Below are 17167 nucleotides of genomic sequence, written 5' to 3'. Positions count from 1 at the left end.
TGTGTCAATTATTTTCCTGGACACTGTACTGAATACGTGCATATGACCTTGAAAAGTGATTAACTAATTCCATTAGAAGCTCTATAGTAGTGAATCTAAACTGTGTATATTTGGTGAGTAGATTTAATAATCCTATAATTATTAGTCCTTTTTTTTTTAACTTATGCTTTATAAAGGTTTGGAACTTATAGATACTGTGACAAAGTATTGGTTTGAAGCTTGATAGGCTGACAAAGTATTGGTTTGAAGCTTGATAACAGCGCCCCAAGCCAGAACCCTCTTCTTTCTTCCTGCTCTTCCCTTTGTCATAACACGCGCTTAGGACCCTCTGTCCTTTTAAAAAGTTTCTTTCCCTGAAGTCCTTATCTCTCTTGACTTTCTTGTCCAAAATTTAACCAATTCAAGTTTTCATGAGTCATCATTATTGATGCCCTTGCTGTCAGTTGTGAGTGAAGATCTCTCTCCTGCTTTTATCTGCTTCTGAGAAGAGAAGAAAGATGTGTTTCTTCTAAAGAAGTACAAATGGATTAGGGATCATGTGTTTCCTCAGGTTTAGGGTTTATTACTATAGCTTTTGTTTGATTTTTTTTCTTCTGTCTTGAATTTTGTCATTTATTTCACATAATTGGAAACAAAAAGGGGAAAAAGCTAATTACATTCTGAAGCTGACAATTACTCTACGTTTTCTGGCCCACCTCCAGTCTGAACAAATGTCTTTCCCCTTGCCTTTAACCAGCATATACACGTTATTTATAATGGGAAATTTAATTTTTAAAAAGAGTAGGAAAGATTCTACAAAAAGCACTGAGGTTAGATATTTGTGAGTGGAGGTCAAGGAATGAAAGAAAACCATGTCTCAAAAGAAGTGACAAGGTGCAGTGTAATAAAGATATAAAAAGTTTTCAAGTGAGACACATTCTAAAAGACTAAAGGATATCTATATGTGGATGTACTTAAAGGTTAGATTCTGAGGTTCCAGCCTGTATTTTTTTTTTTTTTACATATAAGCTAACTTTTTAGCTTATTAAATTTCAACTATCCCGAAATCTTTACAAACCTTCCCCCTTTTAAAATAAAATTTAGATTTTTTTAAACTAAGTCTTGAGAGAATTGCTGTGGAGCTACCGCAGGCTAATAAATGAAAGTTTTGTAGGTGACTGTTTCACTTGGGCTTTTCAAAGTGGTAACAAGCAGGTAAATTAGAATAGTGCCTTATTCACTCATCAATGACAGTTAATATTGTCCTGTCATTGAAGGCTAACTAATGGTGAAGAGATCCACTTGCAGGTGACAGTCAAGCTGAAGAAATAACAATGTTGATAGTTTTGTCATACTTTGCTTTCTTCAACAAGAGGAGAAACATACTCTGTATCAAAATGATAGTTGTTTTTTTTTTTTTTAGTGTAAATCTGAACTTGTGACAGTAAGCAGAGAGACTGAACAAAATTAAAATTAAATCATCAGAGAGGAATAAAGAGTAACTTTACAATAAAGAAACCTGACAAACACTACCTCAGATGGTCCATGTTAGTATGTATCCTTGGTATTATACAACTTTACTTTTATGATCTTTCTCCCTGAAACAGATAACCCAAGTTTACCTATGAGCAAAGGATAAATCAAATTCCAATATAGAGCATCGTACAAAATACCTGAGGAGCACTCCTCAAAACTGTTGAGGTTGTTCAAAAACGAGTGGACTCTAAAATATTGACACAGCCGAAAGAAACGGAAAGAGACACACTGACTCAAAGTGATGTATTCTGGATGGGATGCTGGAACAGAAAAAAAAAAGACATTATGCAAAAACTAACCCCATTTGGATAAAGTATGGACTTTAGTATAATATCACTACTGATTCATTAATTATACTAAAATACTATAAATAATGAGGAAAATGGGTGTGGGATATATAGAAACTCCTCTCTTTTACAACTTTTTTTAACACAGAGAATGTTTGTTTTTAAACTTGCTATTCTAATGTTCAAATACAACACATGTGGCAAAGAAACAACAGATTAACACACATCACATGACATCTGCCAGAATTCTATCTTTGAATTGCCTTTTCTATATTATGTGGTATTTACAATTTCTTTAAATTTCTTACATTAATGGCAGCAATGTTAATTTGTCTGTTTTGAAAACAGTCCTGTTAATGTTCTGAAACTGCTTAAAATCAATGCACAGGATCTATCAATACATAGAAATTCTCTTCCTCTTCTGTGCTTTCAGTTTTGATGATTTCCCAAATCCTAAATTGTCAATGTAATTTCCTCAATTTTCTTAAGTATGATTTTTTTCCTAATTTAAATTTAACTCATCAAAAATCTATACCATATATAATGTATGATGCATATCCTTCTTGATGTCTTCCAGTGAGTAGACATTTGGGCCTTGTGTTTTAGGATACAATCCTTATATTTCCCAATTTTCTAACATATTATTAAATACTGGCATATATTTATTATTACTAATCTATGTTAATACTACATTGATTTAATTAAAATGGCTTGGGAGTGTATTCTGATACCAATAAAATAATGCCCCCTTAGTTACTCTTTGGTATAAACTTCCTAGCTATTCTCAGTTATTTATTTTTCATATAAAAAAGTAAAATATTTTAATCAAATTAAAATAAACAAAAATTTGTTTATATACTAAAACATGTAAATTGTTTATGTTGTAGTTATGACTAATAGAAAAATAAACATATATCTGAAGTTTATTTTTTTCAAAATAAAGACCAGAGATATGTTAATTTTAGTAAATTTAACCTTAGTAAAATAATCTGTACTTTTTGTTATCATTTATACAAATACTCTAATTCTTAAATTCTTTTTAGAATTTATATTTCTATAAATTTAGAATTTATATTATATTAACCAAATAATTTGGTTATTTATTTCTAAAATAAATATTTCTTTTGCTCTAAATCTAACAACCATCTAATTTAAATTAATATATATATATATAATGAGTGTATGTTTATAAACTTTAAAAGCAATTTTTACAATTTTATTTGTGTGTCTTAGCATTTTGCAGAATATAGACACACACATTTTTTCATAATATAAATGTTAACACTGTTTTATTTGCCTGTGAAAAAAAGTTGAGCTCAAGTGAATTTTTAGCTTCAGTTACCTAGTAAATTTATGTGTAAAATAATTTCTCTAGATTCATTTTCTCAAAAAATATTGAAAATATACATGTGATACCATATGACATATTGATTTAATAATTAAGTTTGCAAATATATTAATGCATGGGTATGACTCAATTTCAAAGCCTTTTATCACTCTAAAAACCTACACACAGGAAATTATTTTCTAAGTAAGACATTGCATTAATTGGCTTTACCTTCTTAATTGAAAATACTTGGACTACATATATATCTCCACAAAAGTTATAAAATAAAATGTATGTGTAGCAATTTTAATTATAAATGCAATTATTAAAGTAATTATTCAAATTTAGTGTTTTTTAGTTAGTAGTATTTTTAGCTAGTATAGTAACTTTGATTTTGTTTATCCTAGTATAACATTTTATTTTATATAATAAAATTATTTGGGGTTAATAAAGAGCAGAAAACAGTTATAACATATTAACTAAAGCATATTTAATGCTAAGATATTTTGTCTTTAAGAACCACCAGATAACCTGACTGTCATTTTAGGTCTTGGTAATAGAAATGTAATGTAAATACAGGTAGATAACACTAAAGTTATTAATTGCATTTAGGCATCAGCAAAGAGAATAATACAGAAGAAAACGTGAATTAGTCAAGGAAGGTGACAGGATAAATATCACCTGTCATGTGAGCCTTTATTTGCTGGTCTTACATTTTCCTATCTCTAAGATCTGGATTTTCATTGATAGTTCTCCTATTCCTGAATTTTCACTCTATTTCTAGCCTCTTACTACTGGTATTCTATTTCCATTAACCAATCATCGGATAATAAATTTTTGTTTAGAATAATGGTTTAAAACCTCTCACAGACACCATATATTGGCCATTAGTTGGCCTTAAACATCGGTCTCAGATAAAAATTATAACCAGTATGAATAAACAAGTAACCATGTATAAGAGCTATTGTATATGATTTAATACCTAAGGATGAGTTTATCCAAGTATATGCACTGATCTTCAGGTTTTGTGGATTTTACCTCCATCGTATATCCTGAATCCAGGCCCTTCTTCTTAACACTCCCTATCTTAAATCTGATCTATATTTAATCCAATCTGGTCCAGATCTATATCATCTCCTCTTCTGATTAATTATTACAGTTGTCTCTCAATATATTTCCTTGTCTGGAATCTGTCCTCCTCTTAATCTGTATATATTTTTAAATGGTTAAATGTTTAAAATAGCTCTTTCTTAAGTGTTCTGTGATGCACAGCTCCTATGAAGTGTTAATAGGGGTCACCACTGTGTGGCACTCTCCTTTTTGAAAAATAAACAGATACAATAAGAATTAAATATTATCTCAAAGATAAATGTATTTGAGAGACAGAAATAAACAAAATTAAGCTCATTTTATTTCTTTCCATACCTTTTGTTATTTTCAAGTGAAAGAGGAATCTCTAAAGAGAGGTAGTGAATATGGCATTTTTCAAATTGATCTTCTCTCTATATTTTGATCTCATGATAAAAGTATTCCATAGAAACACACTTCATTAGGTGCAGCTTAAAAGATAATTTCTAATCTCTTTAATATGTCATTCAAAATATTTTCAGCCTCTACTCACAACATACCTCTATAGACATCTTAGTGCATTTGATTGCTTCCTTCTATCTAAATATTGCATCCACTTTACTCCCACTCTTTCATAATTTCCCTTGAAGTTTTACTAATTCTCTTATTCATCAAGATATGTTCTCATCATGCTTCAAAGCAAAGCTAGCATATTACTTGATTGTCAGTACTTTAAAATGTTTCCAGTATTATGGGCAAAAAAATATGTATCTATAATTTGTATGTTTATAATTGCTATTTCAGTTTGAGCTTATTTGTATATATTTATTTTTCATTTGTGGTTTGTTTCTCTTTTGAATTAAATGCAAGTATATTTTTTTGGTTTTCTATTTGACTTTTATTGTTTCTTAAAAATGTTTTGAAGATCTAGGTATTATTCCTTTGTGTGTTATACAATTTAACTAGTTTTTCCAAGTGTGTGGCTAGTACTTAAATATGTTTATGGTATTTTCCCTCATAAAGATAGTTAAAATATTTAAGTTGTCTTTTCCTTTGAGATATCTGAAACTTATATTGCTTAAGAATGCATCCCATTTAAATCATAATAAAGTATGCTCCCACTAATTTTTCTTCTGTTAATAGTTTTGCCTTTTAGGCTTAGCATCTGTACTTATCTGAACTTTATATCAGGTAGTGACCTAAGTTATTTTTAATGTAAAACAAGTTGTCATGAGATCATTTGTTGAATATTTGTCCTTTTGTCACAGACTTGAAGTGCCTTGGTTTTGTATTTATCCTGCTTGGGATTCACTGAGGTTTTTTGTTTATTTGTTTGTTTGTTTTGTTTTATTGTTTTTTGGTTCTATGGACTAAAGTATACATCAAATTTGGGAACGTTTTAAACTACTGTTTCTTTAAATATCATCTCTGTCTCATTCTCTTTCACTTTTCCTTCTGGGTCTCCAATTACAGGATGACAGATCACTTGATATTTTCTGCATGTCATTAAGGCTCTGTTTATTTTTTCACAATTTGTTTCCTCTCTGTTTTTTACCGACCCTTTCTTCTGCCAACTCCATTCAGCTATTAGACTCATCAGTTATTTTAGATATCATGCATGCTTTTCAGTTCTTGAATTTGCTTTTTTTTTCTGTTTGATTCCATCACCTTAATCTCATTATGCATTAAGACTATGATGTCCATTAATTACTTGAATGTATATAATAACTTCTTTAAAGGTTTCCTCTGCTATCCAAAGTTCTGGGTCATTTTAGAACCTTTTTCTATTGACTGCTATCTTTTTTTTTTTCTTGAAAATTTGATGTATTTTTCTTCTTCACATGTTCAGTCATTTTTATAGTATGATAGACATTGTGTTTATATAATAAGGAGTATGCATTATGCTGTTTTAAAGTGTTAAAGTTTGTTCTGTTAGGTAGTTATTTTACTGGTAGCCTGTTTTGATAACATTGAAGTTTGACTGTCGGCTTTGCTAGGGTGGGCATAGTTTAGCTCTTACTCTATTGTGTGGTTCTTACTCCTAAGATATGATCTTTCCAGCAGCTCAGTAGAATGCCACATTATAAGGTTTCCCACTCTGAACCAAAACTTCTATGCCAAGGCTACCAGTACTGTGTGACCTCATCTATCTCTGTTCTTAGCCAGGTAACAGCCCTCTCTGCTAGGTCTTGTAAAGTCTCACCCTATGTATGTGCAGCCCAACCCTTGGACAGGGACCTATAGAGAATCACTCCACATACTTCTAGACACTACGCTGGACCTCACCTCTGGACAGGCCCCTCTTTTCCATTGCATTGTTCCATAGTTTTAATGCTTTATCAGCCCAAACTTCAATTTATGATCCCCCTGCTTAATGGCACCAAAATGTTCCACTTAAGCTCAGCCTCCTATCCCACAGTTGAAAAATGGCCCCTAGGCAGAGAGAGCTAGAGTGCAGCTCATCTTGTATGTTTACCTTCTAAAGGAGATTTCAGTCCTGCACTGCCTATTGTCCAACAGCTGAAAACAGTTATCACAGACATTTGGTTCAGTTTTATACTTATTTATGGAGCTTAGGGCAAGTCTAATACCATCTCCTTTTCCATAACTGGAAACTGTTACTGGTTTGAACAGTCTTTATGAACATAATCCAATTATTTTCTCTCTATTTTCTCTCTTGATCTGTCTGTCCATGCCTAAGGTTATTTTAATTACCTTACTATCAGTTCTAGGTATTTGTTGAAGTAGAAGTGATAAAACAGCACAAATAGGTACCAGGGAGTCTGAGCCACGTGTTCATGCAACTTACTTCTGGACCTCTACAGCCCATTCTCACACATACCAATTCTATATAGTGATCCCTTTTTATGATTTTGTAATTATAATGGGCTGGTCATTTCACACTCACCTCTTGGTCAGCATTCAGTCTCCTCTGTGACCTAACAGTAAACCAGGAAATGATTCCCACATTGGGATGTTTATTAGAAGAGGAACTATGATTCCATTCACAAAGTCTTTCTGGGATATAATTCTTTCATTGGACAGCCTGCCATAGGGTCCTTATAGCATCCTTATTGGCCACAACTCTTCTACTACTATTTGATCTTCTAGGACATAAGGCCCAAGATGCAGAAAAGCTTGTTCAACAGCTTGAATCTACAGCAAAGTCTTTCTTGCTCGGAGCCTCAGTCAAAGTTAGTAATAAACTTGTGAGTTAGTAATAAACTTGTGAGTTAGTCAAAGTTAGTAATAAACTTGTTTATTGGCAAATCTTTGAGTATAGAACACCTATATTTTGTTAGTTAGGTCTGAACAATATTACCTTAAATCTTTCACTTTAATGATAATTTCTTAACATACTCAAAATATTGTACCCTCAGAATTTTCACCAGTGTGACAGAGCCTTTACATTTTGCAGGATTTTTCTCCTACCCACTGGCAAGTAAGACATTTAGCATATGTGCTATTTCCTACCCACGAGATCCAATGATCATAATATCACAGATGTCATGGAAATATGTGATGTTTTATGGGATATCAGAGTGATCAGAGTTCTTGCAAAGTATAGGGAGAAGAAGAGTTATCATTCCTCTGAGGTAAGAAACAGAAGTAATGCTGATGTTCCTGTTTTCCTTATAAGGTTGATTGAGAAAAAATGTCTTATGCCAAGTCTATATCTACAAACTAAGTGCCATAAGCTGTGATGATTTTTCTCTGTAAAAATATCACATCTGGAATGTCAGCTACAATTACCTTCACTACTTGATTACATTTTTGATAATTTAGTTATTATTCAAGAGCCATCTGGAATTTCTACCTACCAAATGAATGAATTAATTTGGGGTATAATAGAAGCTCTACCCCTTCATATTTTAATGTTGCATTAGTACCTGCTAGTTCTTTATGGTCATAGCTTTGAATTTACTACAGTAGTAGGTATGTGGTGATTGTTCATTAATAAACCTGAGTTTGTAGGTCAAGAAGCCAATATGCAATTGTGGTGGTTTCTGAATTCATCTTATCAAATATTGTGTTCTGGGCCTGAGGGAATAACTGCAAGTGGACTCTGTCAGCCCAGTAATCACACTGGGATACAGACTTGGGCAAATACGCAATTTATAACCAGGCTGTCACAGGCTTCCTCTTTGGCGGATATGGTGGCATTTTAGAGTTATGAAGTACTTGCTTAAATTCATACAAAATATTTAATAACTCTGGAATATTTGGCATTTTCCATTTTCTAGTGTCTGGGCTCTAATATCTGGATAAATATTTCCATTACAGATTTGTAGCACTTTTCAGGGTTCTTTCTTAAAAGAACTCAGTCTTAGTGAAGAAAGTGAATCTCTGAACTAATTTAAATAAAGTAATTTAGGGAGAGAGCATAAAGTCTCACCACAGTGATTCAACTCAGATGTCTCACAGAAGAACTATACTTCTTACAATTAAATAGACGAAGTGTTAAGTTCATGAACTATCCATTTTATGCAGGTACTTCATGATAAACTTGTTACTTGCAGAGATATTCATAAGTAAATTCTACTGATCACCATTCCATTCCTATGATCATAATAGGGACCAGTAAACTTTTCTTGTATAAAGGGTCAGTAAACATATTTGGTTCCAGGGCATGGGTGTGGGAGGTGGCATATAATCTCTGTCACCACTACTCAACTTTGCTGTTGTGGCAAGAAAGCAGCCATAGATAACACATAATTGAATGAGTGTGGCTGCATTCCAATAAAACATTATTTACCTAAATAGATGGCTGGCTTGATTAAACAACTGGCAGTGGTCTATAGTGACAATAAAATCCACATTGTCTCTAATTCTTAAGCACTATCATCTAGTACAGTATTGCCATGGACAGCAAAGAGCTCAATTTAGTTGTCATCGGAGCTTATAGTTTATTCACCAGAAAGCTTTACATATAATGAATTTCTTAGCAGTGAAAAGAATGTTCTCTAGGCCATTCAGTAGTTATGGCTAAACAGTCTGGCCGTGATAGATCAGCTGTATCATTCTCATATTCATAATCATATTTATTTCTTCTTCTACAGCATGACTGGGAAAAGCTAGCATTATAGATTTCTAGGATCCCTATTAATTCAGGCTTCCATTAGCCCATGATAGATGTAAGAACCACTTCTCTGAATCCTAGGTAAGTAGAACCACAGCAATTTATTTCATCAAAGGGTCAACCCTTTTCTGATACTCTCTAAATCTTTTCCTACAGGTACTTCCCAGGTACCTGGCTACTCAAGTTATCACATTATTGTAATTACTTTGGTGGATGGTCTATCTTCTTAGAGCAGACTTTGCATTAATCATTCATATTTCAATTTACTGCAGTTCATATTAGAGTCACTTCAGAATTTTATAACATTTGCTGTAGCTATCTGAGAAGTTGCCTTTCTTCCCAGATTTGGCTTTTTTGTTGTTGAAAATTTCCAATACTAAATGTAGTTTATTTGTCAGCCATTCTCATCATGCTCTTAACCACATGGGGATTTTATGTGATACCAAGTTTTCCTTTTTTAAAATTTTTTTTATAAGAGTTTATTTCAGCCAAAGTGACAAGATATGCTGGGGACCAAGAGCTCAAATGCTCCAGATACCAAGTTTTCTTTATTTTGAGTTTAAATTTTTTGAAAAATATTTCAGTTTTGTAATTTCAAACATTTAAAATACTTTTAATTTAAAATAGATGTTCCTATGGATTGTGTGTTTTAAAATTTAAAAGGGGAAAATAACAAATGTATTATTTATGTTTTATATGATTACTTATGATTAAAAGTAGATATAATTTTTCAAGCAACATGTTGTAGGTGTATGACACACCTAGTTAATAAAAGTACTCTTTTTATTTCACAAATACTATTTGTCAAATGTTTACATCTGGCATTTCTTTGGAAATATACTTAATGTTTTAAGTTACAAAGCAGCTTCAAATATATATTTTTCCCCACAAATGTCCTATGAGGAAGTTTATTAACGGTAAATTATTTTACAGGTAAATTAGTTGAGATTCAGAATTCAGGAACTGATGAAGCTTAGCATATATACTCTTCTTTGGTCCATAAATTGTTCCTTTTACGTTCTGTCTTAACAAAGTGTGTGTGGTATGTGTGTGTGTGTGTGTGTGTGTGTAGTGTGTTTCAATACTTCTGATAAAAGTCTTACTTAAAATTCCAATTATCTTGTAAAAGAAAATCGTACCCAGAAGCAACACTAATGACTATATTCATTTTTCTTGTTTCTAAGTAGTAGCACCTGGTGCTTGAACTTTATCCATTATAATATTTCCTAGATATAAACTTCTCTCTTGGGGGTTTTTAAAATATGGTAAATTAGTGTTTAACATAATGAGATATTTATTTTGAGTACTAGTTTATTCTGTCATATTAATATATGATGATGTTTCATTCTTTAGCACTATAATAATACAAAGTTAATTTTTATAAATGTATTTATTTATTTAAATATTTTCCCTTTTCTTTCTTTCTTTTTTTCTTTCTTTTTTTTTTTAAGGTGAGGCAACCCTTGGTTGACCTCACAGACTGCAAGGACCTTGTCAGCTTACAATCTCTCATTTACTTTTTATTTTTTATTATTGTTTTATTTTTTATGCGTGCAGCACCTGGTCTTCTTAGGTGGTCTCCCGTCCAAGTACTAATCAGGCCCAACTCTGCTTAGCTTCCGAGGTCAGACGGGATCAGGCTTGTTCAGGTTTTTCTTTCTTTTTTATAACAAAATATTAACTCTAGGTAGAAGTCTTTTGTTAAATAGGTTTGAAATGTTTTACTTTATTGTATGAAACTTTTGGGCCAATTTTTGATTTTTTATATTGTTTGTAATAATGATTTATAAAAATGATATTATGGTTTTAATACAGAAATAATATGTGCTTCACATAAAACATTTAAGCAATGTAAAAAATAAACTTTTTACTTCTCACTAAGAAATATTTTTAAAAGTTAAAATATTTTTTCTAATGGAAACATAATTTTAAGAGATATACATTGCCTGCAATGCATACTTTGCAGGGCTAAAACAAAGTTATTTTTTCACTTAAATTAAAATATATTCACTACATTCAAGTCTTGCTCAAGAACAGTGTGTAGGTAATGCCTTTATTTGATATTATAGAGATGGTCTTTATATTATTCTCTCAAAACAAAAGCTACCTAATTACTCAAGAGAAAACAGAAAACAATTGCAAATATGTTTTGCCATTTTAGTTCCACTCTTTTTCACTGACATTAAATAAATAATAATAATAGGCTGAGATCTAGTCTTAGTCAGGAATCGTTGCTTGAAAGAAATGTATCATATCTTTTTTAAAAAACTTTTGTTTTCCATAGTATATTTAGTGTATTCTTTAATATTTTCACAACGTACACAAATGTAATACTAGAAAATGCAAGAAAATAGCAATTCACACAAACATTTTCTAACAGCCCTCTGTGTGTCAGGCACTTTGTTGGACTTGGAGATATAAATTCTTTTACCAAAAACATATTTTTGTGTTCTGTGAAACAAATCAAGAAAAAAATCATAACGTTAAAATTGGCATGTGGCCAAGGCTATCTTCTCATAGAATGTTCTTCACTCATTTATTCAACAAATAGTTCTTGTACTCCTAAAATATTCTACATACTAGAGATATATTTAAACCATGCTACATAATTAGCATCAGAGTGCTGTGAAGGTCATAAGAAAAATATGTGTGTAAAAACTATAGAAGAAAGATGTGACTTATTGCAGAAATTACTTACTATGGCTAGAATTAGAGCTTCAGCTGAGGGTATTAAAAATTTTAAAAGTTTCACATCGTATAAGAACTTATAATATGTATCTAGGGAAGTGTTGAAGGCTGGGGCCTCGTTGGCAGTAGGCAAAATTTATGATGTAATAGCTTTAGATCGGCACATAGGTGGGTATTTTAAAGTGAAAACAAATGAGTAATTGCTGGATTTTGTAGCTTTTTAAAAGTTAATTCACAGTCTAATCTTCTAGAAATAACTATTTCCTGATATAACAGCTAAATTATTTCTGCCCGATCTCAATATTGTTTAGCACAAAAATAGGAAAATATGCTTCATCTCAGAATTGTTTGGTACAGGGAAAGTAAATAATGTTTAACCCTGAATTGATTAGCACAGGAACAGGAATATATGTTGGTTAGTTCTCAGCAATTAAGATAGGAAATGAAACCTAATAAAGTCACACCGAAAAAGACACTAGTGCCCTTGGCAAAAGTAGTTTTATTACATGGGTGTGTAATAAAATTGCAATGGATTGAGAAGTTCAGAGGAATGAAGATAATAAGTGTGTTCACTTCCAAGACATATGAATGTGAAAGAAAATAGAGAGGAATAGCTATGGCTTGAGTAGTTCATGAGATCAAGAAAGATTTTTGTTCATTTTATTGTTTTATATATCTTAGGTTGGTAATCTTAAGCATGTTTAAATTCTGATGGAATAAAGTCATATTGGTTGTTTAAAATTGCATTTCTTGTAACTTAAAGCTTTTTGTTTTGGGGCCACAATAAAAATAAAGATTACAGTGTCAGATCTTAACATCTGATAGAGTCTCAGATTGAAAAGACTCTATGTAATTTATGTAGGCCAAGATATAAAAATTAGGCAATAATAGAAATAATCAAATGTCAGATTTCTTACTTAGTATTTATAAGGCACATCGTAAAGACATAAGCTATTTCCTAAAATTTTAAGGTATCATTTATTAAAATAATAAGACTGAATATGTGATGAATATCATTAAATAATGATCCTTAGCTTAAAAATCGTAACTGTTCTGATGTGGAAACACCTTTTTAAATCTGGAGTCAAGCCTGAGATCAGGACATGATTTATGAGGAAATATTCAAGCATCGTGACAGTGACTTCAGAGGGAGAAGATCAAGTCAAACAAGCCTATCCATTTCTCTGACAGATCAACCAAACTTCAAGAAAAGTGACTTATTTTCAGATATAATATAGAGAAATTCAAAGCATGAGAACTTTTAGAAAAAAAATCTATAAGTAAACATAAACGCTGAAAAAAAAAATGGTTTAGAGACCAGTTTCTAGCTCTTTGTTCTTTTATAACTTATTCCTTCAAATTACTTTTAAATTTTTCAGAAAAGGCCCAAGTCCATATTGTAGTTGATATTTGTTAGTGTACCTAAATTACGTAAAAGAACGTACTATCTTGACAGTAATTAGCTTTTTGACTTTGTTAGTCCTGTCAAATTCTATGTCTTGTTCATTTTATGTCTACGGTTTCACCAAGGTCTAAAACTGTATTATTGTATTTCTTTCACTGTTTGCTCGAACATGTATCCATCATAACTTGGATGACTTGAAAATAAAGTATTTTCTTGATAATCATTCCCAGGCTATGAAATTCTTAGCGAGGTGTAAAATTTCCTGCCCTATGTATGTTATTTAACTTGTAGTAAATTAACATAAGGATCTGAATGGAGCCTTTATCCCAAATCTCCTTTAACTCAATCTAGAGCCATTCTGCAGGGCAGTCTCTGATATCTTGACATTTGGACCCTGTCCATGCAGTCTGGTACCGGACCAGAAACATCATGATCTCAGTGGGACAGTTTTGATCTATTTGGCAACCTACAGTCCTGACTTGATTCTCCTTAGTTACCTGAGAGCCAATAATAATCCGTTGTAGACTTTAAAAATGCATCCTACAGGGCATTTTGTGACTTTTCTGTTCAGTGTGTTAATGTATGGGAAGAATTCTGCTCTTCTTGCTACATATGCCTGAGCCTGAATTCCTAAAATATATGCTGGGAAATGACCATATTCTGGGGTGGTAATTTGCAAACTTGTGAAAGGCAAACATATGGCACAGCAAACTTTCTATTAGTTTTAAATATTTAAGGGAAAACTTGTAAAATCTGATGAAAATAACCATACTGTATATAAATATTGTAGATGACAGAGAACACACATAATTTTAAAGGATTTAGATTTGTAAACTTGTCTTTAGATTCTTTTAGATTTTCTATGTGTACAAACACATCTTCTGGAAGAAATATCGGTTACATATTTTTCTTATCTAACTGTAATGAGCTTTATTTATTTTTTCCCTTATTACATTATGTTGCAAGGCCATTCAAAAAAATGTTGACTAGAAGTACTACTAATGAATGTCATTTTTAATCTTAAGAAGGAAGGGTTCCAATTAAATATGATGATTGCTATGTGAATGAATTAGGTGGTTATATGGCTTAAATGTGTTCCTTAATTAAGTCCAACTTAGTTGTGATACATTATCAACTATATATTTCATACATTTAGTTTTTACATGAATTTCTTTTTTTAACATAGATTTTTATATTTGGCTGCTAATATTTTGCTTAGGATATTTTGCAAGAATATTTAAGAGAGAGAATGGCCATTTATTTACCTTCTTTGGAACATCCTAAGGTTTTTAATCAATGTTATATTTGCCTCATTAAATGATTTGGGGAACATGTTTTCTGGCAACTTCTAAGAAAGTTCTTTTTTTCTTTAGCTTTGCTTTGGTTTTACTGTGATGTGTAGTGTTCTTTGTTTTACATGGGACTCAAAAATCTGTGTTTTGATGTCTTTCAACATAATTTTTAAAACTCATGGCCATTATTTCTTCAGATGACTTTTGCCTCATCATATTTTCCCCCTGCTTTGAAGACTACAATTACATATATATAATTTCTTACCATGTTTCATTTGTTTCTGAAACTATTGTTTTTTTAATCTTTTTATGTGTTTATATTTTAGTTTAAATATTTTTATTTACTTTTCAGATTACTGTTTTCTTCATCCAATCTGTAATTTCCAGTTCATCTATCACTATCTTAAGTCAAATTATTATATTTCCTTATTCGTTCCCATTTGATATTTTCATATAACCTAATGTTCTGTGAAATTCTCCAACTTGTCATGTATAGTAGAACATATTAATGACAGTTTTTTTATATCTATTAAATATGTAATTGTGATCCATCTAGTCAGAAATTTATGTAACACCTGGGAGCCTGTTTCTACTACCTGTAATAAATACAGATAATCTGTCTTTTAAATCTTTTTAAGACATAGAAGATAATTTATGATTAACTTATTGCTCCCTAGAAGAAATCATTTAACCCAAAATAGATTTTTGACCTATATTAATAATGATAAACATAAGGAGAGATTAACTGATTTTTCTCTTTAAAATTATAAAATTCTGTATGTAGTTCTGGACAATTAGTGGCACTTTATAAAAACCATCTTTTTTTGTATGTGGTTTGCAGGCTGTCAGCAACTAGCCATTCACTGACACCTCAAAGTAATTTGGACTCCAGTAGCTCTGAAGAATTCTATCAGGCCGTTCACCATGCTGAGCAAACCTTCAGAAAAATGGAAAGTTACTTGAAACAACAACAACTCTGTGATGTTATCCTGATTGTTGGAAACCGAAAGATACCTGCGCATAGGTATAGTAATCTATCTATATTGGAAATATAAATTCATATGTTTAGAACTGATAGTCCGGTATGTAGATTACAAAATGCCCTATGATTAGAGAATTCAAAATCCATATTTCTAAGAAAGCTTGGGTATTTTTCTTTTACTCTTGTTTACTTCTTTTTGGACAAGAGTTGTAATGCCATTTTAAGTAATCTTTTTAAGAAATAAAACAAATATAAAGAATTCAAAACTAAATTTCCTCTAACTAAGGTTGATAAATATTCCATCTTATGTGATTTACAATCATAATAAATGATCAATTTTAACTTAGGAGATGTACCTGAGATCTTAAATGAGATATGCTTTTCTAACAAAATTGAAAGAAGCAAGGTTATCTTGGGTATATATTATTTGTTTCAAGTAGCAAATTCAAAGTATTTCATATTGACATCTTTATTTTGCATTTATTAAAAATCTTTAATTTATGACGTTAATATTCTTCTTAAGGCCCAGTCTCTTTCAAAACTAATACACTTTTAAATATTCCTTATATATTCATAATTGATAATTCCAAGTTACATAAACTAGACATCTGATTATTTTGTGGCATATTGATTTACTATGTTTACTTAACAAAAATTCATTAAATTTAATGTTGACTTTTTACTGAGATACTTTTTTTAGGAATTTTAAGTGTGAAAAGAATTCTAATTTAGATATTGATTATTTTAAACAGTTACATATATGGATAACTGGCCTTAGACTACCTTGATGGGTCATTTAATACTACTAATACTAATAAATCAATAAGGTAAATTATCTACATATCAAAAATATTCTCATTGTACTCCTCCTCTTCCCTATATTTTTAAATTTAAATTGTATTGCCTAGATAATATATATGTATCTCAATATGGATTATTAAAAGGTTTCCAGAAAAATAAAGCTATATTTCTACCATGATAATAATATTAAAATGTGGACATTACATTTGAACCAATACACTAGAAATGCATAGGAAGGAACATTTGACCTTAAATAATCTAGATCGATCTGTCAGATAACTATGGCAATAATTCTAATACTATTCACACTTATTTTTCAAATATTTTGACGATGTTCCATTATCATTGGCAAGAGAACAATTAACAAATAGTCATTATAAGATAGTCAGGAAAAAGGTCATCTAATGAATCTTTTTCTTTTTTACATCTTGTAGGTAAGTAGCCTTCTGCATGATTCTACATATCTGAGTCTCAACTTCCCCAGAGATGTTCATGTAGGTGTAGCCTCTTTTGTGGGTTATTTAGAGGAATGCAGTATATTGATAATCTTTATTGTATTACGTTTTCTGTTAGAGGATATATGTTTTTGACTAAACATCTCATCTTCAAGACTAAAAGTAGGGATCCCAGGGAAAAAGCAAACATTATGATACTACAGAGTATTCATGGTAAACCAAGAACAAAAGAATATTTTCAATTAAATATAAGGCAGTTTCACGGCT

At 31.1% G+C, this 17167-nt stretch overlaps 1 protein-coding gene across 2 annotated transcripts in view; it reads left to right on the top strand.

The window, feature by feature from the left end:
* Positions 1–17167, top strand: part of KLHL1 (kelch like family member 1) — a 273787-nt gene that overhangs the window by 69355 nt on the left and 187265 nt on the right. Inside the window, exon 2 of one of the 2 annotated variants that reach the window (XM_006913779.1) lies at positions 15504–15686. The exons of the other annotated variant lie outside the window; for it this stretch is intronic. Coding sequence (XP_006913841.1) covers positions 15504–15686 — 183 coding nt within the window. The remainder of the gene's footprint in view (positions 1–15503; positions 15687–17167) is intronic. 2 annotated transcript variants of the gene reach the window in all.

This window comes from Pteropus alecto, unplaced genomic scaffold (assembly GCF_000325575.1).
Source record: "Pteropus alecto unplaced genomic scaffold, ASM32557v1 scaffold72, whole genome shotgun sequence".
NCBI lineage: Eukaryota > Metazoa > Chordata > Mammalia > Chiroptera > Pteropodidae > Pteropus > Pteropus alecto.
This window is presented reverse-complemented; position numbering and strand designations above follow the sequence as displayed.